Source organism: Anser anser (assembly GCF_964211835.1).
Source record: "Anser anser genome assembly, chromosome: 8".
NCBI lineage: Eukaryota > Metazoa > Chordata > Aves > Anseriformes > Anatidae > Anser > Anser anser.
Genome location: NC_139728.1, coordinates 27836734 through 27862936, shown reverse-complemented (window position 1 = coordinate 27862936; position 26203 = coordinate 27836734). Strand labels below are relative to the sequence as shown.

At 40.9% G+C, this 26203-nt stretch overlaps 1 protein-coding gene across 23 annotated transcripts in view; it reads left to right on the top strand.

Moving 5' to 3' along the window:
• DAB1 (DAB adaptor protein 1) overlaps window positions 1–26203 on the top strand; it is a 145629-nt gene that overhangs the window by 79702 nt on the left and 39724 nt on the right. For all 23 annotated transcript variants that reach the window (XR_014587530.1, XR_014587531.1, XR_014587532.1 and 20 more), the window contains 2 exons: window positions 7123–7262; window positions 9163–9261. Coding sequence is in view for 19 of the 23 variants with exons in the window: in XM_083846685.1 (XP_083702811.1) it covers window positions 7123–7262; window positions 9163–9261 (239 nt within the window). In the remaining 4 variants the exon portion in view is untranslated. The remainder of the gene's footprint in view (window positions 1–7122; window positions 7263–9162; window positions 9262–26203) is intronic.

Genomic DNA, 26203 nt, shown 5'->3' with positions numbered 1-26203 from the left:
TACTATAAAGAAATAATTTAATCTATTCCATGCTTTGCTTTGGAGACGGTAAAATGTACGTCTTGTTTTGTCCTAGCTCGTGTAGAGCACAAAATGTTAGGATAAAAACTTGACAGCTACAGTTGCTGTCACCTTGTGAATGACATCTCTACTCATAAAGCTCTGATCAAAGGCAGCAAATAATATGGAAACCTCTTATTTATATAGTAAACTCGGTTCTGAGAGTGAGACTGTGTAGGTGTCTTCAAGTACCGTAATTCACAGGCTAATAATGCCAGGAGCCATAAAATCTCTCAGTTGGAGGTTACAGTGAATAGCAGTGCTAACAATTGGGAAATACTGCTGAGATGATAGTCTGAATGATGATTGAGTTTTCCTGGAGAGCCCTTATTGGTGTTTAAAATAGTAGGTAATGTTTTTAGCTTTAACTGTAATGGATGTTCCTTGAGCCTTCAGAGCAGATTTTGTTTCACCTCTTTAAACGGTTTATCATTTTCCCAAAAAAATACTGTCTTAAAATATTTGCGTTGCTGTCAAAAGTGGGCATTTTACCTTTTTCTGAGCAGAGGACTGTAGCACCAGTTTTCTGATGCTACAGGACTTTAGCACCAGTGGAGCAGGAGGGAGGCTTCCCTCATCTGGCTCCTATTAGGGGCTCGTGTGCTCCTGCTGGTGCTCCTGGGCAAGGGCAGCTCCTAGGAGGAGGTAGGATTCTTGGTAGGAGTATGTTTAAAGGATAGTTTGCTGAGGTTTTCTGTTGTACCATGGAGACACCACTTTGTTAAAGTAATAGACCCCAACAGAGTTCTCTTGTTGACCCTACAGCACGCAGGTAGGTAAGGTAAGCTGAAGGTACTCCGGTACTGCAGGCATTTCCAAGTATCCCTGTGGGGTGGCGAAAGGAAAAGTTTCCATCACATGCAAGTTGCACTCATACACTGTTACCAAGAGTTTTCTGTAGGTTCCTATAAAAAAAAAATATGTACTTATTTCCTTGAAAATGGCTAATTGTAAAAGAAACTTACTTAAGGAACAATGTTAGAGGAAGAGAACCCAGGTGGTGACACCAGAAGTTAAACTGGGTGCACGTACGCTGCTAGATATTAGGTGTTTTCTCTTCTAAAGTCTGTTATCTTAAAAAAAAAAAGTGAAAAGATATTATTTTGGTATCAGATTCCTAGGTGCAGCACAGCATTTTTGGGCAGTTGTGCTCCCAAAGTCTTCAGTGACAAATAAACAATCTGACAACTTGGGGTTTTCTACCCTTAACAGAAAAGTTCAAAAACGAGATTAACAGCTAGGAGGATTTGGATTTTTGTTGTTGTTATTATTATTATTATTAGTTTTAAGACCCTGTGTGGACATACTGCTCTGATATTTGTTATGCCTATGAAAGAGCAGTTGTGCTCCCAAAGTGTTGTGATCTTGATAACAAGATCCATCCCATGGTGTTTTGGGGCCCTGGGCATCAGACCTGCGGTTCTGGGCAGCCATCGAGAAAATGGTGCCAGCAAGGGGAATAACCTGGCTGAGCTATTCCTGATTCCTTCAGGAACTGCTTTTGTACTGAAAGGTACCTATAATTATGTATATTTTCTCTTTAACACCTGCTTCTGTACTTTTTTTTCTTTCCTGGGGAAATCTGTAGTTGATTAAAATTACCGTGAATTTTCTTCAGATAATTGTTACCAAACGAAGCCGTGCACAGCGTGTGCGTGCATCTGTGCAAATACATAAAAGTATGGATAAACATATATGTGGATATAGGGGCATATATAAGCACGGCTAAGAGGAAATCTCTCTTATTTAGCAGTTAATCCACTAGTCCTCAGCGTGTGCGGTGCCTTAGAGGTCACGCTGCACTGCAGTGCTCTGTTCGGTGTTCTCCTGCGCGGCGCTGCTATAAAAATGCTAATTGTCCCCATGAAGATGTAGGCTGTTTGTAAGTGTGTATATGATTGTTTTGCAGCCTGGCGAAATGTAAGGCGGTGTTATTTCAGGTTTATAATTTGAATGTGTGATGAATGAAACTTTGACAGTTTATTAGTTAGAAAAGGGGGGAAAAAAAAGACGGTGCTGTGTCGTTCTTCAGTGAATTGATTGCCAGGAGCATGTTATTGACTTTGGTGATAATATCATTATATATTTTACGGTCATAAAATCAAGAAATTCAGATTATGCCTTGAGGGCTTTACACATTTAAATAAAGGATATAGCCATTTCCAGGGCTATTGGTTTAGATTGCTGGATGCTGTGAGGAATGTGGAGTGTGCTATGAGAACACGCAGAAAAAGCAACAGTGTGCTTACTGCTGTGACACTTTGGTTTATTTTCTTTTTTGTGTTTATGAAACACCCTCACTTACAATCCCCCTGGGAGAATGAACAGAGTTTACTCGACGTCTTAGCATATTAACGCACTGCTCGCTCAGTGCTCTGTTGGGCCAGGAGCTGAAAGGAAGCACCATCCTTGACTTGTACCAGGAGTGAGGGTAAGGCTTCCTGAAGCCCCCACCGAAATTCACAGCCTTGGAAGGAAATCTGGAGTGATGTCCAGTCTGCATTTACATTGGGTGGAGTCAGCTAACCTCATGCAAACGCAGCTCTCCAGCTTCACACCGCGGCTGGTGGCACCGCTGCACCAGCAGCCCCAGGCCCACAACTGGTAAGGAGAGCCCAGCACAGGCCGCTTGGAGCTGGATTCGCTGCGGTGGCTTATTTTCTTCTTGGGCTGTATAAGAGGGGTTTGAGAAGTTTTTCTCTAGTCACATCTTGGGGTTGAAGGCACTTGAGCTAGTTGGGTTGAGTACTCGGAGTTCAGGGTACAAGTCTGGCTCTAGCGTGATGAAGGCATCTTAAGGCAGATTGCCTTGAACAAAAATGATTGAATGCATTTAAAACCTCGTTTATTACTTTCACAGTAGGTTTATTGAGATAGATAAAATACCCTAAACCTAATTGTGATGATAAGGCTCTCTCTACTTCAGATGGAAGCTCAGAAGAGCTCTGGGGAGTTCTTGTGCTCGTCGGGGCTGCCGGAGGTCCAAACGCAACGTTTCAGCGCTGCAGCGAAGGTCATGTTCTTCCACATGGGCATGAGCAGTGGCTCCAGCTGGAATGCATATGGCTTGAAGGGGAACGGTGACATATACAGAAGTAGATGAAATAATTAGTCATACATTTACATTTACAGGGCCTCTGAGGATTATAAATCTATATGCGGCAAACCAAACATTTCTTTGCCTGTGTCAACGGTGGCATGCTTTCTAATTAGAAGCGATCACCTTTCTAAATAGAACTTGTGGGGCATTGGCGTTCTTTTTGCCTTTACATTTTTTCTCAGTGTGGGGCATGAGAATCAAGTCTGATTTCATTTTGGATAGTAAGGTGCTTGTGTTCAGTTGCGAACAAGTGCTTGGGATATGTGCTTTGTGAAAAGCGATTTATGAAGGCAAATGATTAGAGCAAATGATTGCAAAATAGCTATTGGTCTTGAAGTTAAAGTTTAATAGTAAAAAATAATTTCCACTCGTTTCAGAATGGGTTAGTGGTGCAGGTCATCTGATGAGGAATCCTGGGCAGACCCCTCCTGCACAGGGCATGGTGGGCAACTAAGATGGGCATCAGCTTCTTGCCTGGTGTGGCTTCAGCAGCTGTGGTAGTCTCTGTGGTCAAGAAATTCTAAAATGGGATCTTAGGAAATATGTGTTGTGGAAAGAAGTATGTGTCATTAAATACATGTTCTAATTTGCTCTGAAGTGTTGTCTAGTAATGATATGAGACCTCAAGCTTCAGTTTTCCTTAAAATCAGCGTAGCTGGTTTGTGAATTCCTACCTCCCTGTCCTTGAGAAGTTACTTCTGGTTTGAGGAAGGCAAGCTGAGAGCAAAACCCCAAGGTTTTGAAGTGCAGCTTCTCGGTGTTGAGCTAAGCTAAGTTCCAGCGCATGGTGCAGCACTGGCAGGAAAGGGCTGGTGAGCTGGTGTGCCAGCGGGTCACACCAACGCAGGGTCTGCAGCCAGGAGAAGATGGATCCCCCTTGTTACACCAACAGAAAGGGGCAGCACTTTCCTGGATGGGTTTCTGACACATACACAAACCACGGTCTGGTGGTTTAGTGTTAGCACCCACCCTCCTCTAAAGCTTAAGAAGAATTACAGCCTTGTAATTCAGGCATCTCTTATTTATAGTTTCAAACACAGACAGGATCTTGTTCATGAACTGCCCTTTAAAAAAAATTGTTTTTTATGATGAGACGTTGATGAGAGCCTGGACAATCTGCCTTATCAGTGTCCAGTGCGCAAACGAAGCGTCGCCGTATGTACATCTCATATCCTGCGAGGGCAATAAAATCAGCTACACTGATGGTGTTTGTCACACGGTGATTTACCAAGCAGGGGGAAGTTTTTCAGTGCAAGTTGCAGTACCAGTATTTGGAAATCCAGTATGAACATAGATCGGGGGAGATCGGGACATACACTGAGGAGCAGCAAGTGTTGCAGATGGCTGGCTCGTAATATAGGGCAGTGTGCTTGAGCGTTGCTTTTTCATGGGACATACTGCTCTAGGGTTTTTATGGCTGAATTTGTAGTCTCTAGTAATTTGCAGTTTCCACCACAGTTTAAAATATTGACATCATTTTCAGGTTGATGATTTTTCCCAGTCATTTATCCCGAAAGCACTTTATCCTACTTAATCTGGGTCATAATTGACATGGGACTTGTGCATAAGCAAACATAGCCATAAGTCGTATTTGAATGGGCTATTAATGTCATGGATTTACTTTCATTCTGAAAAATAGATCATAGGTTGGAATAAGTATAAATGTTCAAACAACTGGATGAATGCAAGCTGGTTACCGTGACTCAGACCCAGGAAGCACTCTTGAACACTTACGTACCCCGAGTCACAGCGATACTAGTATTAGCTAACAGCTGCCTTCTGCTATAATGAAGATGTAAGGTTGAAAATTGTTGGCAAGAAAGCTGTTGGAATTGAATTTTATTTACTGCAAATCAACAGGATATCTTTGAAAGTATGGAAAACATACGGAAAAGTCCACTGTTATCCTTGTAGTTTGTCGTGTCTCCAGATGTTCTCCCTCCTGCCCCACACTGGGGGCTGAAAGTGGAAAAGGTTTTGTCATCGTTTTCAGCTGGCAGTGCCAACATCTGCCTCAGCATTTCCCTGAGGCATTCTGTCAGTGTTACTTCGAGTTTTGGATTTATCATTTTTGTCTCATTTGTAGGTTTTTGTTTGTTTTATGCTACTGATATTTTTAATGAAATGCCATGTATGAAATTTCAACCTCTGTTTAATTCCTTTCAAGGGAGCAGGACTGGAAACAAATCAAGGGAAATGGCTGGGTGACCGCTGAACTATGTCAGCAACACTCATCAGCTGCCTTATTTTTAAGGAGCTTTAAATAAAGCATTGAGACATTGCTCTGAACTGATACTTGTCATTGAAAGAAATTGTGTTTGCATGCTCAAACACACCCAAAGACCTCAATGTGCTTAAAATAGCTCTATTTTTTAACGTACATTTAGTCCATCCCTAGTTCACGGCATGGGCTGTGCTGTCCTCTGGGTGAAGGAGAGCCAAAGGAGTTTCTTCATTTGGAAGAACTCTTTCTTGCTCATACACACTCTCTAGTTTTTCCCATGATGATACTGTAGAAATTTCAGTTCCATAGTTTTGAGCCAAGTTTGTTTATCCACTTGGTGTGTATGTAACACTAGCAAAGTTGTCCCAAGTGTTAGCAGCTGCCATAGGTGCTTTTAATAGAAATGCAAAGCAAAATAGCTTTTTGCTCCAAACTTCCTTTTCTGCTTACCAAAAACTATTCACTTGAAATCAGATTTTATTAATGTTTTGTTGTCGTTCTTTTTAAAAGTATTTTTCTGTGCTTAAATATGACTTTCCAAGTAGGAAGAAGCTGAAAAAAATGTGGGCCAAAATTCTCAACTAGAGGTGTCTAAAACTAGATTTAAATTTGGTTCAGTTATGGGACAAAATCTGTGACTAGAGCTCCAAGGTGTTACTAGTAGAAATTTCCGTAACTTTGGTCCATGGCTGGGCAAGTATTTTGGTGGAATGTGTTGGGGCCCAGAAACTTGAAATTCTTTAGGATCTCGCACTTGCTTGTTTGTGCTCTGGGCGTTGGTTTGGCTACTTGTTTGCTTGCAATTATTCACAGTTCATTGCTGGTGTTTTGAGATCCTAGCAAGAATATGTGTAATCAATTTTAGGAAGACTGATTACCTAACTAACATTTTTTCCAGCTAACACACAAAGTGAACTCCTTTATAGATACTTGGGGAAGGGTCAAAAATCCGAGAGGTGCTTATTTCTCTACAGTCGTCTTACAAAACTGTAGCTTTTATGGATTGCTGTGTTATTGTCGTTATGTGGTTCAGTTTAGTCTGGACTGTGTAATATATGTACATTGACCCTAACAGTAATGTGCTAGCTTAACCTGTGATTGCTTTTTTATTGAGAAACATCTCGTGCCGTTATTCAGGTTCCCAGGACAAGCCTGTGAGAGCCAACACTGGTAGTGTTGTGGGTTCTGTGTATCTTTGTGAACAGAAAGAGTGCGACAAGGAGATGGTATTTATTGTGCAGGTTTTAGAGCAGCAATATTCTTCAAGCAAATAATATCATTTGTTTTTTCATTATTTAAATGGTAATAGTGGGAATATTGCTGATACGGTTAGATAAGTTGGTATACAAGGAAATAGCATCGTATTTCTCTTAGAGTTTTGTCTGCAAAATGAAGAATTCTCAAGTGTATGGGGATTAAAACAACCCGTACAGATCAGAAGTTTTCAGATCCATGAGGTCTGATTCAGGCTTATCTCGTATTTCTGTAAACCTCATTTGTGTGCAAATTTCGTGCAGGAGATTTTGTATGGCAACAATTCCACTGTGAATTCATTTGAGGTAGTAAGGTCAAAAGGTTTTATTGAACTTGTACATTTCTTCTAATTTTATTCAAATGTTCGCACGCTGAGGTGTTGAGCTAGGAGTTGGATCTAATTTGCCACTTAATTGGGAGTATTTATTCATTTATTTGCCTTTGCATGCCTGCAAATTTCCCTGTTTCCCTTATGTCTTTTCAGGTCAGGATCGCAGCGAAGCCACTTTAATAAAGAGGTTTAAGGGTGACGGTGTCCGATACAAAGCAAAACTGATTGGGATAGATGAGGTTTCTGCCGCCCGAGGAGACAAGTTATGCCAAGACTCCATGATGAAGCTCAAGGTGCGGTGCCACTTTTAATCTTTAACATTACAGAGTCAAGGGGAGCAAATTTCAACCTGAACTTTTACTCATTCTCTTTTCCTGACACTGAATCACGCTCTGGTTAATTATGTATCGAAATCAGTCAATTTTATATGAACTTCTGGCTGGTATTGCTTATCCCAGTTTAATTTTAATAGGTTGTCTCAGAGTTCAGCAGTTGTTCATGATTGACACCACTGCAATTTGTCCACAAATTATAAACAACACATCCACAAATTGAATAGTTTTAGTATGCAAAAGGGGAGGTAAACCACTATGAGCAAAAATAATACATCAGAACACTTCTTATGAGAGTGCTAATCAACTACAGCCTTACCTTGAGCTATCAGCTCCTGTGGGGACAGGCAGGAAGGGGTGAGTGATGGTGTGGGGTGTAGGAATTGGTGTCCTCAGTGAGAGGGGAAAGTCTTGTACCCGTAACAGCAGGACTGAGGGGTTACAAAATCAGGAGGTCATGCCCTGAGAGGACAGAGCAGGGGTTCCAGTCCTGGGGAGCAGGTGAGTATAGGTTGCTTATTCATGAGCAAACAGCAAAGAGTGACACACATCCCATGGTTCAGCAATCTAAAAGAAAGATCTGGTAGATAATTTATAAATCAGTTGCTAACATTTCATGTCAGGCAAAAATTAATCTGTTCTAAAAGGTGTTCTACTGACTTACCACATCTGTCACAATATTTGTGTCTGTTTTGATTGCATGCAGGGTATTTCACATCCTTCCATAGTTCCTAGAAGCAATTTGGGGGACTTGTCACTGCTCTCCTGGGCAAGCCTTTTTGTTTCTTTCCTCCATGGATTACCATTTTCACACCTCCAAGATGCCAGATACCTGTTTGCTTACTGGCAAGATTGATCTGAACAGTACTGTGAGATGACTGAAACTATGAAGGGAAGGGAGCATTAGAAATTCTTGTTTGTATGTAAGGCACCTTAGCACTAGAAAACTTAAGTGTCTAACAGCAGGAATTTTAGGACCAGGAATAATGTTTTGGGGTAGCTTTTGACAAATCACTCCATTTTTCTCTTTAATTTTCATGTCTGTGTAATGGGAACAATGACCTCTGGAAGGTCTTAAAACGTTTTGAAATTGCAGAGCATCAGATAAAGGCTAAACACTTTTATTTATTTGCTATTTGCTCTTTAATTTGATTACATTTCATCTTAGTACAGTGTTATTGATCAAGGCAGCCAGGCTCCTGAGAAGGTGGAAATAGGAGATACTATTATAGCTATGCTGTGGAAGGATAATATATGAATTGTGTATCAGCAAGTTCACTTACAAAGTAAAAGCCTAAGATCATGAAAAAAAAATACCTCTGTATGTCAGTGTTTTTTTACAGTAGAGGTGTAGTTTGATTTAGTAAAGAACGTTTTTCTTCTATTAAAAGTTCAGTTTGCTTATTCCAGGTAAGTGTGTATCCATGAAGTAAGCTAAAGGCATGGACATTTTTTTCCTTCACTGCTTGTTCTCTGTTTTTTGTTGTTGCTGTTGGTTTTTTGTTGTTGTTTTTTGTTCTTTTATTTTTTTAAGGGAAAACAGAACAGCTTACAGCCAGAAAAAGGGCTCTAGAAATGACCTTCAGCTTCCATGAAAACAAATTTCACAGAGGATTAGCTAGTATAGGGATTGGAAGTGGGAGCACATTTGAAATGGTCTGTGGGTAGCATAAAAAGGATGTGCTACCTTGAAAAAAGGGAGAAAGCCAAAAACAAGCAGCAGTTCCTGAAAGCCCTTAAGTATTCCCGGAGAGGCGATGAATCGTCCACAAGCAAATCTTTGTGCTTTGCTGTGGGCACCTATCAGAACACAAAACTAGGGGAATAATGAAACCAGCCAACCTGTTCTTTGTTTCTGTAGGGGATTGTTGCTGCGGCTCGTTCGAAAGGAGAGCATAAACAGAAAATCTTCTTAACAGTCTCCTTTGGAGGAATCAAAATCTTTGACGAAAAGACAGGGGTAAGTAAAATGATCGTACAAAGGAACAAAATTGAATGTTTTCATGGTTGTTCCTTTAAAAGTATTTCCTAGCTGGGCAGTAATATCTCACCAGTGTAGGCACACATAAAGCATCTGACAAGCTTGATAAGGGGTTATCATATATCAGAGCAAGCCATTAGATGACTGAGGTGTAAAGTGTAGCATGGGGATGTGGTTTATTGTAAAGCCTTGTCCTGGCTACTTCTGCAGAAAAAATTACTTGAGTACACAAATGCTCCTTAGGTGCATAAACATTTGCAGTTCTGGGTCCAGAAAGAGGCAGGAGAGGATCTGTCTTCCTTCTGCCAGATCACAAAACTGCTCCTTGGAGACATCATCTCCCTGTTTGGAAAAGACTTCAGCAGTCCCAGTTACAGACTGGTATCTGTGCCCGTATTGGTTTTCTTGTCCAGCCTTGGCCACTCTTCTGGATGCTGCTCTAAACTCCTCGGCAGTACAGGGCAAATGACTTTTGAGAGTCTATTGACAAGGGATTAGGATTGGGACTGGCTTGGATTGAGGCCTTTGTGCCATGGACTGGGACAGGGAGCTGTGGGCAAACCCAGGAGAGTGAAGCTTGTTTTTCCCACTGATGCCAGAGAAAGAAGGGCACCAGGAGTTGCACACTCATAGCTGGGATTGCCCCTGAAGTGTCCCAGAGGAATCGTGAGAATTTCTCTCAGATCTGTAATTCCAGATCAGTGTGGTCATCATCACCACAATGCACTATACTCCTGTTAGCAGCAATGACAGTCTTTTGTCAGATATGCAGCAAACATGAGAATTGACACGTTTTTATCATCACTGGTAGAAAATCCTATAGAATATATTGTATGGGATCGGAGGTACAAGGCCTCTGAAAATTTGAGGTTGCTGTTTGAGGCTGCCAAGTAGCGACTTGCCCAGGTCAAGGAAGTTGCAGACGACTATGTCGCACGCATTTTTTATATATTTTTTTTTGGCACAGAATTAGCATGTCTGATTTTTTTTTAAACTGCTTTGAAAGAAGAAACCTAAGCAAAACATTATACTACTTAGATATAAAGACACAACACACAAACTGTTTTAATCCTAATTAGGAAGATTTTTACAGCAGTTTAAGCTCTGCCTTGAATTTTAAAAGGCTCTTGATTTAATCTTTTGAAAGATTAACTATTTAACATGATGCCAGAAATAAAACCCTACTGATGATAGATGAAATTATCTTTGCCAGTTAATTTATATTATTAGAAAATCAATGTCATTGAGCTCACTGATACATAATACAAGCAGTTAGTGATGAAAAGCTCGTTTGGAAAGTGTTGTGTACAGCATGTGCAAAGTATGCATACAAAAGCAGTGTTTAAGAGAACATTGCTGAGGTTACAGCCTGTGCTCAGAAGATAGGAAATGTCAGGATTAGGCTGCCAGTGCAGTCGTGGCTGGGTCCTCTAATACGCAGGCATTACAATAGTTTTTAATTATGTGATGACATAACTTCCTTTTTTTGTGTGTGTTTTGTTAGAGACTATCGGTTTCACTCAGTGCATGGAACAGTGTTCACGTTCACTCCATGAACAGTATATTCATATTTTGTTTTCTTTTTCTTCCATGTGTAGCCTGCTGCTTTACTGCACTCTGTGGAAAGGGCAAAAAGGCAACAGTTACTTTCTTTTTAGTCTTTTCTTGGGGAAATAAAAAAGAAGAAAGAGAGAGACTCATCCTGCGGCACTGAGCTCTGAGTGTTTCACAAACATTCAGTGTATTTTCATAAGATGGCACTGAGAAAAGGCGATGCGTTTAGAAATAAAGGTATAGTTCATCCAAATTGCCTTTCCTGCAGTGTCCCACACACTCTCATATCTGCGGCTAGTGAGGTGGGGACATGACAAGTCTCCTTCGAAGACTTCATAACTTTGACACCCTGTACTCTAAATCTGACATAACTATATCATCCTTATAGCAACCCTGTCACTCACTCACTGAGGCATAGGCTGAAAGCTTTAAATCCACCTTCCAGATGTCTGCCCCTGAGCTGCTGGAGTGATGTACAGGACTATTGGCTTGTCATTCTTGAAACAGGACCGTGACAAAGGGATGCGGGGTGCTTTCGCCATCAGGTTTATGTGGCTTTTTGAAAGCAGGAGAGTCGTGATTTCTGTTCCAAGCCTTTGAAGCCGGCATGCGTGGACGTCTCTGCCAGTCCCTCACAGTCACCATCCCTTCAGCTATATCCCCACTTTGGGTTTCTCCGTGTCCAAAACCCAGTTTCATGTCCCTGACCCACTCTGCCCATCCAGCCCGCAGTTGCCATCCCGTTCTTGTTCCTGGTGGTAGCCACGTGCAGCCCCAGCATCTCAGACATGTTGGCAGCATCAGCAAGAGGCTGTGCTGGACGCTGGCAGCTCTCGGCTCTCTGAGCTGCTGGAGCACTCGGGATGCAAGGTGCTTGCTACAGCTTGAGGCACGTATTTAGGGGTGATGAGTAGTGTCTCACTCATTTGGCTTTAGTTTGTTGTGGTGTAACGCTAAGAGATGCGAGCTGTTGTAGCAATAAATGAGACCATCTACGTAGGCTAACTTTGATATTTGGATGCTAACTACACCCCCAAAGAAAGCTGCTTTATTGCTATAATGTAGAGCTTCCTATGAGGAAAAAAATAAGGACAATGCAATTGGGCAGCGCAGGGCACTGATAATCCCATTCTCGACTTAGAAGTGATAGGGAAGCTCTCAGTCTGGTGAAACTGGGAACGGATGACTGCTCAGCCTGACTCTTTGTGGGAAGGAAGGGAAAGAGATTGCAAAAAAAGCTGTGTTACGCTCTCATAGATTTTCTTATATCCATGTAAACTTGATAGCTTATAAAGTTGGGAGACTGATGTTGAGATTTGTGCAACATAGAGAAAAATACGCCCTTTCTAGGCAATCATCCTGGGCAATCTTATATGTGCTTTCTCCTCCTTTAACTGCCCTCCAGCCCTCTGCCAAGGCTTCCTCCCTTAGTTGTGTTTCTGTAATTTTGGGATTCCCAGAAGAATGTTTTGGGTCACAGTGCTCATTTGTTGTTTGTTTAGAAGGGCTACTTACCACTCTAGAATGCCCTTTCTTAGTTTTTATCATTTTCTATTGCTATCATGTCTGCCACAGTGGCAGTCTGATGTGACATAAAAGAGAAAAAAATATTATGAAAAAATGTAGGCTTCTGTATGTTAGTGTCTTGTAGGCTACTATTGGATTTTAATTTATCACAATAAAAAATCAATTTGTAGCTCAAAACTAGCAAATTTTTTAAAATTGGCAATGTCATAGCTGACTTCATACAAATGATTTAGGAGAATTGCTCCATAATTCATTACAGATGAAGGTCTGTACTTGGGTTACTACTGAAAATCATAAGCATGGTTTTTCCCCCTGTACGTTACAGCTCTGATAGGTTGCAGTCCTAATATTCATCAAATAATATTGATTTTAATAATGCCATTATTCCAGCTATCAGGAATTCTGCCCTTTGAGTAAATTTTCCATGAAGGAAGGTTAGGCTGAAAATGGAATAACATTTGGGAAGAATTTATCTCACCAAGAAAACCACAAGAAGGATTTGCTATGAGTTTGCACTGCAGACACAAGGCAACTTAGTGCATCTATAGCACTGCAAAAGGAATTCCCTAAATAATATTAATAACACTCAGCTCATATACTCCTTGATTCTGTTCCATGGATTAATCTAAACAAGCCCCTTCATACACTTTTCAGATACTAGTCAAGGTATTTAGAAAGTGATAGGCAAGGCTCTGCTCAGCAAAGCTCACCCTGTAAGTCTGCAATTCGTGCACCCCATATGAAGACTAACTCAGCTCCTGGAGCAGCCTGCTCAGAGTCAGATGCAAAAATAAAAAAAGCGTTTTGGAACATGTTCCATGTTCTTCTGTTTAAAAAAAAAAAAAAATCCTTCAAAAAATGATGATCTTATAGGAAAAACTCAGTGATATTGAGCATTAGCAATAAATCTGGTCTGGCTTTTAATCTTATGACAAGGAGTGAGGAAACAAAAGGATGACCATCCCCCTGCTCTATTGTTCTGCTGTTAAATTTCCAAAATTAGCTGTGTAATCCAAAGTTGTATTTAGTTTGACTAACAGGATGTTCTCCTGCTGCGTGCTAAAAATAGTCCTTACACATGGGCTTTGACCGTTTTTTTCTTTTTTCTAATAAATGTACCCTTTTTTCTTCTATTGCTTGTTGGCCATCCATGCCATTTCACTTCTCCAGAATCCGTTTCCCAAATATGCACATAATTTTAAGGGAAGATATGATCTTATTTAAAATTTAAAAATCCACCACACTTATTACTAAATCCAAACTTTTTCTACCCGGTGCTACTTTGGGGATTTCACGACTGCAAGTTGTATGAAAATAATTTTTGCCCATTTGTTCTGCTATATTCCCCCTACACCCTGGTGCGATCTCAAGATGTCATCTTTCAACCACAGTACCACACAAGGTGAAATGTATGCTGCGCTCGTTGGCTTTCATAGGAGTGCTTTTATATTTTCAAAAGGATGCTCTGCAGAAGGCAAAAATGCAAATAGTTGCATTATGCTATTTAATATGCTCCTTTTCAGGGTGGAGCCTGGCGGTTAATGTGCTCCTTAGAAAGCAACAAACCCCATAACTCTCCATATAGCAGGATATGCACAATTTTTAAAGGACCGTCATTGTTCATTAGCTATTTATGAGTATTATTTTGTTAATCACACACATCAGGCTATCTCCCTGTGATAGCTTAGTAATGCTTCATTAGACGTGCATGACTAATATGTTCTCTGTAAAGAGGCTGTAATTGTCTCATTGTTTATTAATGTAACAATAAATCTTTGTTTACTGTAGGTTACTTTACAAAAATGTATTTAAGAACAAGAATTTAATTCTATAAAATACTAGGGAAACCATTTTCTTCTACGTTCATGTAATGAGGTATGCTTTTAAATTCATGCTCTAATTGCAAAACTCCATTGACTTTGATGGAAAACCCAGACACTGTAAAAGAGAAATATGTCAAAAGGAAAAATTTACAAATTGGCTTTAAGAATTATTTCTGTTGAAGTAAAATTCTTTCAGTTTAGGGGTATGCAAATTACCCAAATATACTGCAGTATATGTCTCTATATAAGCTACTGTTACAGATGAAATATCTAGATGCTACAGTCATCCAGTCATCCTATATCAGTACTGCTTTTGTTTGTGAGAAATACTGTAAATATGTGGATTGTAACCCAGTCTATGATGACGCCAGTCACTTCACCAGTTTTTCTTATTTTCTCATACGCAGCACCCCAAGAGTGAGTTTTATTTTCATTCTCTGTTATACACTTGGGAGTATCAGTTGTTCAGAGATGCTGACCCATATCTTTATGAAAACACAGTGCTTGGCACAGCCTGTGGGTTTGTATCATATCTGGGAAAACTGTAGATGTCTGATTGGGTTACAATTTCGCAGGAAAGTGTTGCAGTGTGTTACTCATGTTTTATGAATTTAATCTGTAGCCATTTTCTGCCAGTATGAAGTTCAGGAAGGAAAGCTGTGTACATATATATTTATATATATATAATTTCTCATTCTTCTTATCCAACCTTTATTCTAATGTATCATCTTTTAAGACAATTATGTGAATCTCATACAGAGCAGGCTTTACCTGCCTAAGTGTTACTCTATGAATAATACCTCCCTGTTTGTGCTAGGGGACCAGACCTTGTCTGTAGCATTTTGTACAAAAGCAATGAATTTGCCTTTTCTTGCTGGCTGCAGAACTAGCAACTGTGCTGAAATGCTAAACAAGGAGGGGTGCTTCTGCTTTGAATCTTCGCTACATCCAAATAAATGCACCTGTAATGGGTGGTTATAATCCTCCTGGCCTCAGGTTGTTATCTTATGCTGAGTTTTTGTTAGGGCTGGGATATGACCCAGTCACTATTCAGATTTCTAGATCTTGCCCACCTTCCTGACCTCATAGGCTCTCTCGACCTTATACTACACAGATTTTTTAAAGTTGTTTCTGAGGCTCCTATAAAGCCTTTTCCAGGTTCATCAGAGACATTTGGCAGTTTTGTGCTGATAACCCCAGTATTTGGTGCTCTCCTCCATTTGATGAGAACAGTGTTAATTATGCTGATAGATTGCTAACAGGACAGCTAAAGTTGGCTGAAAGAAAAATTTAGCAAGATTAAAATTCTTGCTGTTGGCAGAAGATCCCTCATTTAAAATATACCAAAGGTACTTCTTGACTTTACTGGAAATCTGTTGGTTCTGGCATCTTTGACCAGAAATTGAGGTACGATTATGGCTCTGTAATTATTCCTTGAAGCACATGTGCTGGAGCAGATGAAATGTCAAACTGTCAAGTTTCTATCACTGAACGTCTCCAAATATTTAAAAATAGAAATAAAAGAAGGAACTTGTTTTATCTGCTTTGTACTTGCTCTTCTTTGAGCAGGAGAGAGGGTATGATTAGTTCATTGAATTTTTGTGTTTGCCAGAGCATGGTATGTTGCAGAAAATTGCGAGTGTCCCTGCCTGAAGCTCTTTCCAGGTCTAGACCAGAACCTTGTGGAGGTGAATTTCATCCCCTTCAATTCCTTAAAATTGGTCTTCCCCAGGTTCCTGCTGGCCTCTTTGTGATCGGCCTCAGCTGCAGCACTGCATTAGCATCATTAACTTATCAATACAGTTTTGAATAAAGTTCTTCCTCCTGGCCTCCATATCTCTTATCTCTGGGTATTACTCCTGTGTTTCAAATTTTACTTTCTCTGTCCTGCAGTTTTCATGTGGGATTTCCTGGGCTCTGTCCTTGATCTCTTTTTCTTCTGCTGCTATGCTTTTTAACAATATTTACTTGATTTGCAAATACAAATTCAGTTATTGTGTCAAACCAGATGATGCCAGCCCCATGTCCTTCTGTTCAAATGTTGACCTGTCCTTCCAGCCCTCTCCCTGCATGTTTAGCCATCAGATCAAGCTTAACATGGGTAAACCAGGCCTTTTAATCCTGACTCCCAAAGGTCTTTCTCTGACCTTCTTTTCTGAGTGTGGAGGAAAATATCAGCATCATCTATTATTTAGCCCTGTAAACTCAGCAGCCTGCTTGACTCAACCTTGTTTTCGATTGCCACATCTAGGGCAACTCCAGATCTTACAGATTCCCGGTAACTACTCTGAAATACAGTGCTTATTGCCGTGCTTACAGTTAAAATACAGTTCTGCCTCTCTTCATCTCATGTCTCAATTGTTATCCTTTTCTCTGTCCTTGACAAATGTGACTTTTATTTTGGAAATCTGTTGTGACTGCCAAGATTGCTGTCTCAGCTTATTCTTTTGATCATGTCATGCTTCTCTTTGTATTTCTATGCTGAATCTGCCTTGTCTGTTTTATCAACCCATAGCCTGTCTGTTTTTGTTTCCAGGCTCTTCATGGCTCCCTTTACTCTTCATCCTCATCCAAGGAGCCATTCCACAGTGCCAGCTTTCAGCATCCATTTATTCAGTTCTCAAATAAACAACTCTGAGCCTCTACCCATCCTGTCGATCAGACTTTGGGGAAATTCTTTGCAAATCTTCATCCGGTACTTCTGTATTCTTCACATTTCTCCTTAAAGCACTCCTGTGCTGGAAACTCGTTAAACTCCACGTCTCAGAGGTGCATCAGGCACTGCACTGCCAGCCAGCCAAGGGAAGGGGTTGTCCTGCTCTGCTCTCTGCTGGTGTGGCCTCACTTTAAGTACCTTGCAGTTTTGGGTGCCACAATGTAAGAAACACATAAATTTATTAGAAGGTGTCCAAGGCAGGGCTACAAAGATGTGGAAGGGTCTGGAGGGCCAGATGCATGAGTAGCTGCTGAGGCCCCTTGCTTTGTTCAGCCCAGAGCAGGGGAGGCTGAGGGGAGGCCTCAAGTGCCTGGCACTTCCCTGTCTATGTGTAAACGTGAGTACTAAGACATAGCATTTACTGTTTTACATGTAGTAAATAAATCTAATTAGGATACAGCCCAGTAGGTAACTTAAAAACCCTGCATATTACTCTGACAAGGTATTTACAGTCTCATGATATTTTAAAAGGGAAACAATAATACATTTAATAAATAACATCTGACAGTTAGCAAAATGTAAATGTCAGAAGAACCTACTTCTATAATTACATCCCTTATTGACTATTGTAATTCATTTCTTATTGGCCTTCCCAACAGTGCCCTAGACAGTTTAGGTAGTTCAGAGTGCTCCACAGGGATTTTTAATAGCCACAAGCTTGTAGAGATACATTGCATACATGCTCAGTTTGCTGTATGAAGACTATAAAAGCCTTATATATTATGACAGCTTTGTCACTATGGAAAAAAAAAAAAGAACCCAAAAGGTAAAACTCAGGTGTGATTTTGCACATTATGAAGTCTGAGTGTTTTTGGATCTGGTGCTTTGGTTTGAATATTGTCTTTCCTACTAAAATAAAGAGTAAGGCTGAAATTTCTGTCCCTTCCCTCATTTGGAAATGCTCTGATCTTCAGCTAAGCTCTGCCTTCTTGTAGTGAGTACCCACAGGAACTGCCTTCACATTTTTGACACCATCTGGCACGCAGATAAAATAAAAGCTATTCAAGTCATTTTATCTAAACTGAAATAATTTGTGGGAATTTATTGTAATTTTATTTTTCAGTGTGGAAAGGATAAAAATTTGATTGTTTTCAGAAAGGCAGAAAATCAGATTTTTATGACTTACTGGTGGTCTCATTTGGCAGTATAAGTCCTCCTGTTGTTTAAGCCAAACACCCAGCAATAGACTTAAAATCATCTGGTTTTAACGTTTGGTATGCTAAAACAGAATTTGGGGGGAGTTTTACTGAAAACTGTAAAGTCAGCATAAAAAATGTTTGTTCTTATGGATCCTATTATGTAGTGGAGCTTCATTGCATCCTTCCAGTGAGGATGCATAGCAAAACACTCAAAGTCCCATAGCAAAAAAATCAAAGTATAGAGTTATGTTTTGTTTTTTTTTTTGTCTGTAATCTCTAGCCTTCCTTAAATCAGATAAATTAAGATATGAAAGTCACGTAGTAGTCTCATGGAGTCCAACAAAGCTGTATTCCTTTTCTCCAGCTGCAATTTGTCTTGTAGGAGAGCACCCAAAATACCATTGCTTGTGGGGGGATACATGCAGGTACTGGTATTTCAAAGCCAGGTTAATGCATTACACGCTAGAAAAAGAATTGCAGTCCCATTTTCAGCACACGCAGAATTATAATGGCTGAATTTCAAACTGCTCAGAAAAGGATTTAGTGAGAGAAATGCTGACATAATAATAGAGCAGGCTGCCGAGATGCACTAAAACTGCCCCAGAGAGCGGTGGGGGACGTTCAGCGGGTGCCGTAACAGAAAGTTATGTCCCCCTTTGAAATCCTCGTTGCCTTCCTCTTTGAGATGTCTGTGAAGCATTACACCCCGGGTGTGCCGGTGATTTTCCTTTCTATTCGGTGCATTTTAGCCGGTGGGCTGCTCTGCAATTTTCTGGTTTGCCCTGGTAATAGCAATACTGCGGGCGGCGCGTCTGAATTTCTGTGCGGACTTGTAGGCTGTTTAACCTCTCCTATTGCTGGTGTCAAACGCCCGGGAAACAGATGACCTTAGCTGTCAGCGTAATGGGATAGGAAGCTACAGGAAGGTTTACTTTTAAAGTTACCTGGAGTTTGCGGGATGATAGTAATAGAGCTCTATTGGCAATAAAATCGCTGGATGATGTCCTGCCCTCGGGATCACATCTGTGTTTACAGGGAAGTCAGCAAGAGCTTTGTTCAGCCTGATAGTCCAGGGGGACAAGTAAATGCCTTTTCTTCCACCTAGTTTATGTAGTAAGTGTCCCTGTGGAAGGAGAACAGAAGAAGGGATGCTGGCAGCCACTGGATGCTGATGGTTGTTGACAGTTACCCAACACAAATACTTTGGTTGTTCCTGTCCCTCAGTTAAATAAGTAATACCTTTCAGATACCAATAGATCTTTGATTAATATATAAATAACTGTTCATAAATAACTTCCTAAGTGAGATAATTATCCTCACAACTTTCCATCTGTTTTATCCACTGTATCCTCAGCATGCATGCAAACACACAGTGCAGAGCCTGAGGGCTGGAGCTACGTCTCCCAGTGTGCTACCCAGTACCTGGTGGCAGTGTGGGATTACACATCCCGGCATTGCAGCACTCTTCTGGAACAAGCAGCATTTAGTGGGCTGTCTCTGCTATTAATACTTTTTATCCTTTGTGGTTCCCGTCCTAACTCAGCATCACTGTACTCCCAGCAAAGCAAGCAGCAGCGTTGTGCAGACTTGGAAGGGAGTGTTGTGAAACAGGTGAGGCAGAGCACTCATTCATCTGAGTGCCTGGAAATTTAAAGAAAATGAGAACTCTGTGTGTCTGAATATTGCGCGTAGCTCTTAGCCTCTGATCCATAGCTCAGAACATATTCTTGTTTTTTGGATCTGAATCAGATTTTTTTAATTGTGTCCTAGCTTTTAAAACAGGTGAGGGGTTTAGTAGAAGGTGTTATAACCTTCTTGGATCTTTAGTTGGACAAGTGCCCTCCAGTGAATGCTACAAGAGTTTGGAAGTATTTTGAAGTGTTTAGCATGTGAGAATGTAACTGTACATGCATAAGGTTTAGCGTTGGGCAGTGCTGAGACTGAAGTCATGAGGATGTTTAGCTTTGATTAGGAGAAGGGAAGCAGAGTTTGTACTGTGCACAGGAGTTGTAAAGGACGGGGAGAAATAAAGGACAGGAAAGAGAACAGCCTGTGTAGCTGAGCTGTGCCCCTCTCTGGGCCAAGGCTATGTGCGGACTGATAAATCTGAGTTTGCTTTTGGAGATTTCAGTTAGGAGAAGACTAAACCTAAACATTCAGCCTTCTTTACAGGAAAACAAGCAGGGGAGAAACAATTCTGGGCATGAAAATGTGCGAACGGGAGCTTTGGGACTCTTTTGGATGGTGCCAGGGAAGAACTTGTAAAATGCTTCACTGCTTGAATTGAGATGTAGAACTGCTGTAACACAATGGGACAAGCACCTACCGAGCACGACTCCAGAAATTCCTACCTCTGGATAATGCAGGAAAAAACCACCCCAAATCAAGCTTAAAATTACACAAAAGGTCTTTGTTCTTTTTAAAGTCTCTTTGAGGTTTGCCTTTCAGATTTTATTTCATTCTTGCCTTCAGAGCTCCAGTACTACATGCATTCACATTAAGTTACTCTGGATGTTATATCCTCAGTTAAGTGTCTGTTGTGGGACCTGAGCAAAAGGAAGGAGTGGCTTGTTTATGGGATTATCTGCAGTTGGTTTATACATGCAGTTGTAACTCACAGAAAAAGGTATCCTCTCTTTCTTTGTAGGAAGACTGAGTATAAAATGTCATGAAGTGCTGGCGTGGTGTTTATGACCTCGGTAGGTAGTTAGTGATACTGTTTCTGAAGTCTAAAGATTTTGCTCCAGTCACTTGTACTGCACAGATACGTCTTTCTTAGAAGTTACTGTCACTGTTTGCTAACCTGCAGGTACACCGAGTTCACTTCAACCACAGCCGCCATCATAATACTTTGTGTTGGTGCATCTTCAATTACGGAATAATCTGAGATCTTACAATGTTGATAGAGGTTGCTTGTTAGTCTTTTCAAGGATGCTGCCACAGTGTTGCAGGCCAGTTCTGCATCAGGAGGAATGTCCAGCAGCTCAGACAACTGTGCTGGGAACCAGCAGGATCACTCACGATAATGAATTATGTCAAAAATAGTATAGAGAAGGGTGACCCCAGGAGCGAAAGCTTAACTTTTTGGAGTATAGAAGAAAAGAAACTCAGATATTTCTCACATGCAAGGCTGTATCTGTGTTAGGGAACATTTTAGTCCTTTAGCTGGTACTGTGTAGTTGTATGCTGGCTGCTAGAAATTTAAGCCATGAGTGATGAAGAGTTGAGCTGAGTGGGTTTTGCCCAGTCCTACACTGTGCCATTTGAAACCAATCTGTCAGTGTCGAATACGGGTAGGATTTCTTGCTAGTATGCTTTGGTTTATTTCTAGTTATGAAATCACTTTTACGTTTGAAAGAGATAAAACATTGCATGTTATAAACTACTTAACTTTCCTTGCTTTCATTTTTGGTTGGTTCAGGGACATGACGTATTGGTTATATGCAGTTCATGAGTTCATAGGGTCCTTTCCTATTCTTATTTTGTGTACATGTGCTTTCCCTCAGCCCTGTTTAAAGTCTTATTATATTGGTAAAAGTATTTGGCATATGGACAGATAAATATAAAATAAATTCCTCTTGTCTTTTTCTCCTATTCCAGAGGATTTAATGATGTTATGGAATTAGATTTATGGTTAAAGAAAGTTTCTGTTTGATGACTATCCATTGCAACTTGAATTTTAGTATTGCCAATGTGAGTGGGATTTTTGTGATCTTTGTAAGCTTTGCTTCATAGAGTTTGTGTGACAAATCAAGAGCATCCAAGGCTGGTTTTCAGCAACAAGCTTTTCAAATCACAGTCTACAAGAAGAGAGTAGCTCATAACACTTACTAAATCTGAAGCACTTAGGACTCGAGGCAGTTAAAGTCAAAAAATACCTGCAAAGCTACTAGGAGTTGTATGAAGAAACGTCTTGAACTGTTCATATAAATCAAAAGCATTTCAGGAGGTGAAAGATATTGGTGTAAAGAAACAAAAGAACTTTGTAAAAGCAGAGGTTTCTCTGAAGGAATTCACAGGCTGTAAAGATGAATGCAATAAAAGTACTGAGATGTTCAGTGACACTGTAACAAACTGTCTTATTATTGAGTATTGTGCTCCCTCAAATTCCAGATTTCATCAATAACAGTCTTACAAACTTCAGAGCATATCAGGAAAGAACACAAGTTATGGTAAGAAGTGCTATTCTTAGGCTGTGTGCAAGCTTTGGCTTGAGAGTAGAGAGGCAGTGCTGGTATATTTATGGCTTTATCGATCTAGTGACTTTTTCACAAGGTGATGAGGTGGGTGCTAACAGGGAATACAGTCAAAGAGATGCGTTACAACCTTGGAAACACAGCAGTGGCCGCTGGGCCAGCTGCCATTGCAAGGAATAAAATAATGTCCTAATAAGCAAGTATTGCGAGTTGTACACTACATTGAAATAGTGAAATGGCAAGGTAAGGCAGCATATTATAGTCTGTAGATGGTCTCAAACAGCTGAGGTGCTTATAGAACTTAAGGGATGTATGCAACCTAAAGGGGTATTGAGGATCACGTCTCTTGCTTCTCAATATCCCTGTGCAAATCATCCATTGTTTTAACCATCCTGGTAAAACAAAGACCATGTCTGACACAAAAACAATAAGAAAATAGTGTAAGACTCATGGGATGTCCAGCAGCACGGCTTTAGTGTAGCACATTTGTTGTTCAAAAACTCTGTAGAAACGTTTCCTTGCCCTTTAGGATTTTATTTGTCGTGGAATGATGTTTGCAAGTACATATTTTAAGTATAACCCGGGATTAATGGTAATTGGACAAGGGCTTTATATTTAGCTAGCTAGTTTCACTCCTGGTACAATAAGAAATTGAAAAGCTGTTGAAGTGAAGATAGGAAATTGGCCATGTGTGCATTCCAGTTTTGTTTTGTTCCTTTCAGAAGTTCATATATCTAATAAATGGATCTTCTGCATGAGCAACTTAGCATTTGCTTTCGAAGACAATGAACAATAACTAAATTCATATCTGGTCTTTGTCAGACATTATTACAAATTATGAGAGCCAGACAGAAGTTTATTACCTTAGTGGTGTTCTGTTTCACAAATTAGGTTCTTTGAATATCCAGCTAGCTCAACGTTGTGGATCCATTCATCACAATTAGACCGCTGTGCTGGCAAAGTTAAGTCCTGCTAACTTAATTGACTAACGGTACACGCTGCGGGCCGTGGGTGAGGACAACTCCAGGCAAGTTGAGAGCATCACGGCACGTGCGTCTCGTAGAAAGCACAAACAAGGACGCCTCCATTTGCTCCCTTAAGAATTTGCTGCTCTTACATCCCAGTTTACACACAGGTGCTAGTAGTAGTAGTAGTTCTTTGTCAAGCCAAAGAAACGGTAAGGATTAGCTCAGACTTTAGAAGAGGCTGAAGCACACTTTTAAGCCGTCTTCTTGAGTCCAGCCAAACAGGCTCTTACCTCAGGTACTTTCACTAAGTGCTTGTCTTCACGTAGCCTGAATTGAACTGTGCGGATTGAGCCTAGTACAGCACTTCACTTGAAGACCGGCTTATCTTTAAACATACAATTATGCTCGCTGACTTTTGTCCTTCCTGACTCATCAGCAGGTTGCCCTGTAAGCTGGAGCAAGTCACATTACCTGGTTTTGCTTCAGTCTCCTTGGCTGCAGGAAGAGAATGGTTCTTATGAGATTTTTTATTATTATTATTAAGAGGAAATAAAATTTACGCATCTTTTGGGTGCTTTACATAGACCAGGCTTTGAACTGCATGTAATCTAAAAGTGTGCTTTTCATGCCATGTGTTTTTGTTGCAAAGCTTGTGCACTGAAATGCCTGTTAGAGGTTGGCACTTGGAAAAGTCTTTGTTTAGGTTATTGTCTGCAAAATCAATCTGTATGGAAGAAGCACAGGGATTAGGCAGACTTGTTCCCGTCTCATTGTGAGGACATGCTTCAAGGCTGCCATCTGAGAAGTCCAGTCAGGCTTAGGGTACACTTCAGAGCTTCCATTTTCCTTTCTAGCTCTTCTTCTTGTATTTTTCAGGCAAAAAGTCCCTAACCTGTTGTTCACCTCAAGCTCCATGAGTGGCTTTGTATCGAAGGGATTTAGGGCTGGACCATTCATTCTCGGCTGTGTAGCAGCTTGCATGTTTTCAGTCTCTTTCAGCAGAAGGGTACAGTCACGTTCACACTCAAACCCCAGCTTCCAAAACCTTTCTGCAGTGTGTGCTGCAGTACCTCTGTAGATTGCTACCTTGCTCATTATATGCTTTTTCTCACCCCATGCTGCTGTGTTTGGTTTATACTCTTTCATTTGCCTGTGAAAAACTGATTGTCGTAGCCAGTGTCTGGAAGTGTCCCCCAGTCCTGAGCTCTCTAGAACTGCAAGAGGTGTTTCTAGTGGGTTTTGCTTTCCAGGTGTTCATATATGATGTTGTTTTTTGAAAGCTGGCCCCTTTTCTAGTGTATGGCCTGGGTGAACTGTTCCTCTCTTGCCTTTCTAACCAACTGGAACAAAATTCAAATATTTGTATTCATCTTTGGAAAATGGGCCAAAATAATACAGAAGAAAAACAGTCGTGCAAAACAGTTGTCCAATTGCTAAGGAAGTGGCCATGAGTAGCAATTGACAGAAGTGCCATTGCAAGCACATCTTGAGCACCAGCAGTGAACACGACCAGCTCGTAGGTGTAGCGGAGTAACTGGTGGCATGTCGGTACAGATCCAGCATGTCTGGCAGCAACGAGATGAAACTCATCTGAGAACCACTCACGTGTTTTACAGTTCATTGTTTTAACTTAGCGTGTTGCAATATACAATGGTAAATGTGCTGTTACACTTCTAGCTTGCTAAGCTTATTGTTAAGGCGTTGCCGTAATTTTCCATGTTAGATTCAGGTCCTAGGGTTTGTTCAGTACTCTTCCTAAAGGTATAAGGCCTGTTTTCTTAAAGTTAAGCAAACACAATGTGAGTTGGAGTATGGGGGAGGCAGGCAGCCACGTGAAAAAAAATACGGTCTATAAAATTATTTTATTGTGAATCTTTCAAGGATTTTGCAGTTTGATGGGTAACGTTGTTTGAGGGGCTTGGTGTGACATGCAAAATGTGCTCATGCTTATTCAGATGGACTAAAAGGAAGAGCAATGCAGAGGATGCCTGGGATGTCACGCAGATCCCAGCACTGATACTGGGGTGATGCTCAGCACGGAGCAGCTGGGTGAGAGCACCCAGCTGAGGGCAGGCTCACCGTAACTCAAGGCGAGAGGCTGTGCAGCTGAAATCCCAGTGCAACTTGTCCTTACGGATGTAACACTGGGAATACAGATATAAAGTGGTACAAGCGTCCTGCTCTGGGTGGGGCAGTGCGTGTAGGAGGCTTTGTGGCTCGCAGATGGTTTTTGTTGTGGCTCTTAACACGGCGCCCCAGGCTCCACTAAATAGACAACCTCATTAAAAGAGAAATAGCAATGGTAAAGCAGTGACTTTCTCATGCCATCTAACTCACATATTTGACATGATTGCTGGGCCTTCCAAGTACTTAATTGATTGACTTAATTGATTTAGTGGCACTGGAGGCTACAGCATGGAAATAAAGGGGCAAGATGAGGATAAGGGGTGAAAAAATTTATGGTAGGTGCCAAGCAGCCTGAGGGAAATTAGAAATGCTACAGATCTCAGAGGTAGCTAAATCAATTCAGTGTGATGTACAGGGGGCATGCGGGGGGAAGAGGAGAAGCAGGGGATGGAAAGAAGAAGAGGAGAGAAAATAAGCGTGGCTGGAGAGAGCTGGGCGAACGGACAGGGAAGAGTGCGGTGCTTGCAGGTGCTGGGGCTGTCCCCAGCGCCATTGTGTTTAGCCTAAAAAGAAGAACTGTTGCACCCCGTGACTGGCTTAGTTGTCCGATATGAGGCTTTATCTGCACTTGCATTTTAAAATCCTCCGTGTTTTCAGCAGTGACTAAAGTCATGTGAGACCCAAAATAATGTGGAGGAAATACAGTGGATTTTTTTAACAAGTGAAGCTTAAATGTTAAATTACTTTCTAATCTGTGCAATATTTAATTGACTGTATTGAACCATAATACAAATTAAGTCTTCTCTGTAATTTGTTCTGCCGTACTGCAGCCCTCCAAACAATCTGATACCTCGCTTAAGACTTGGTGCAT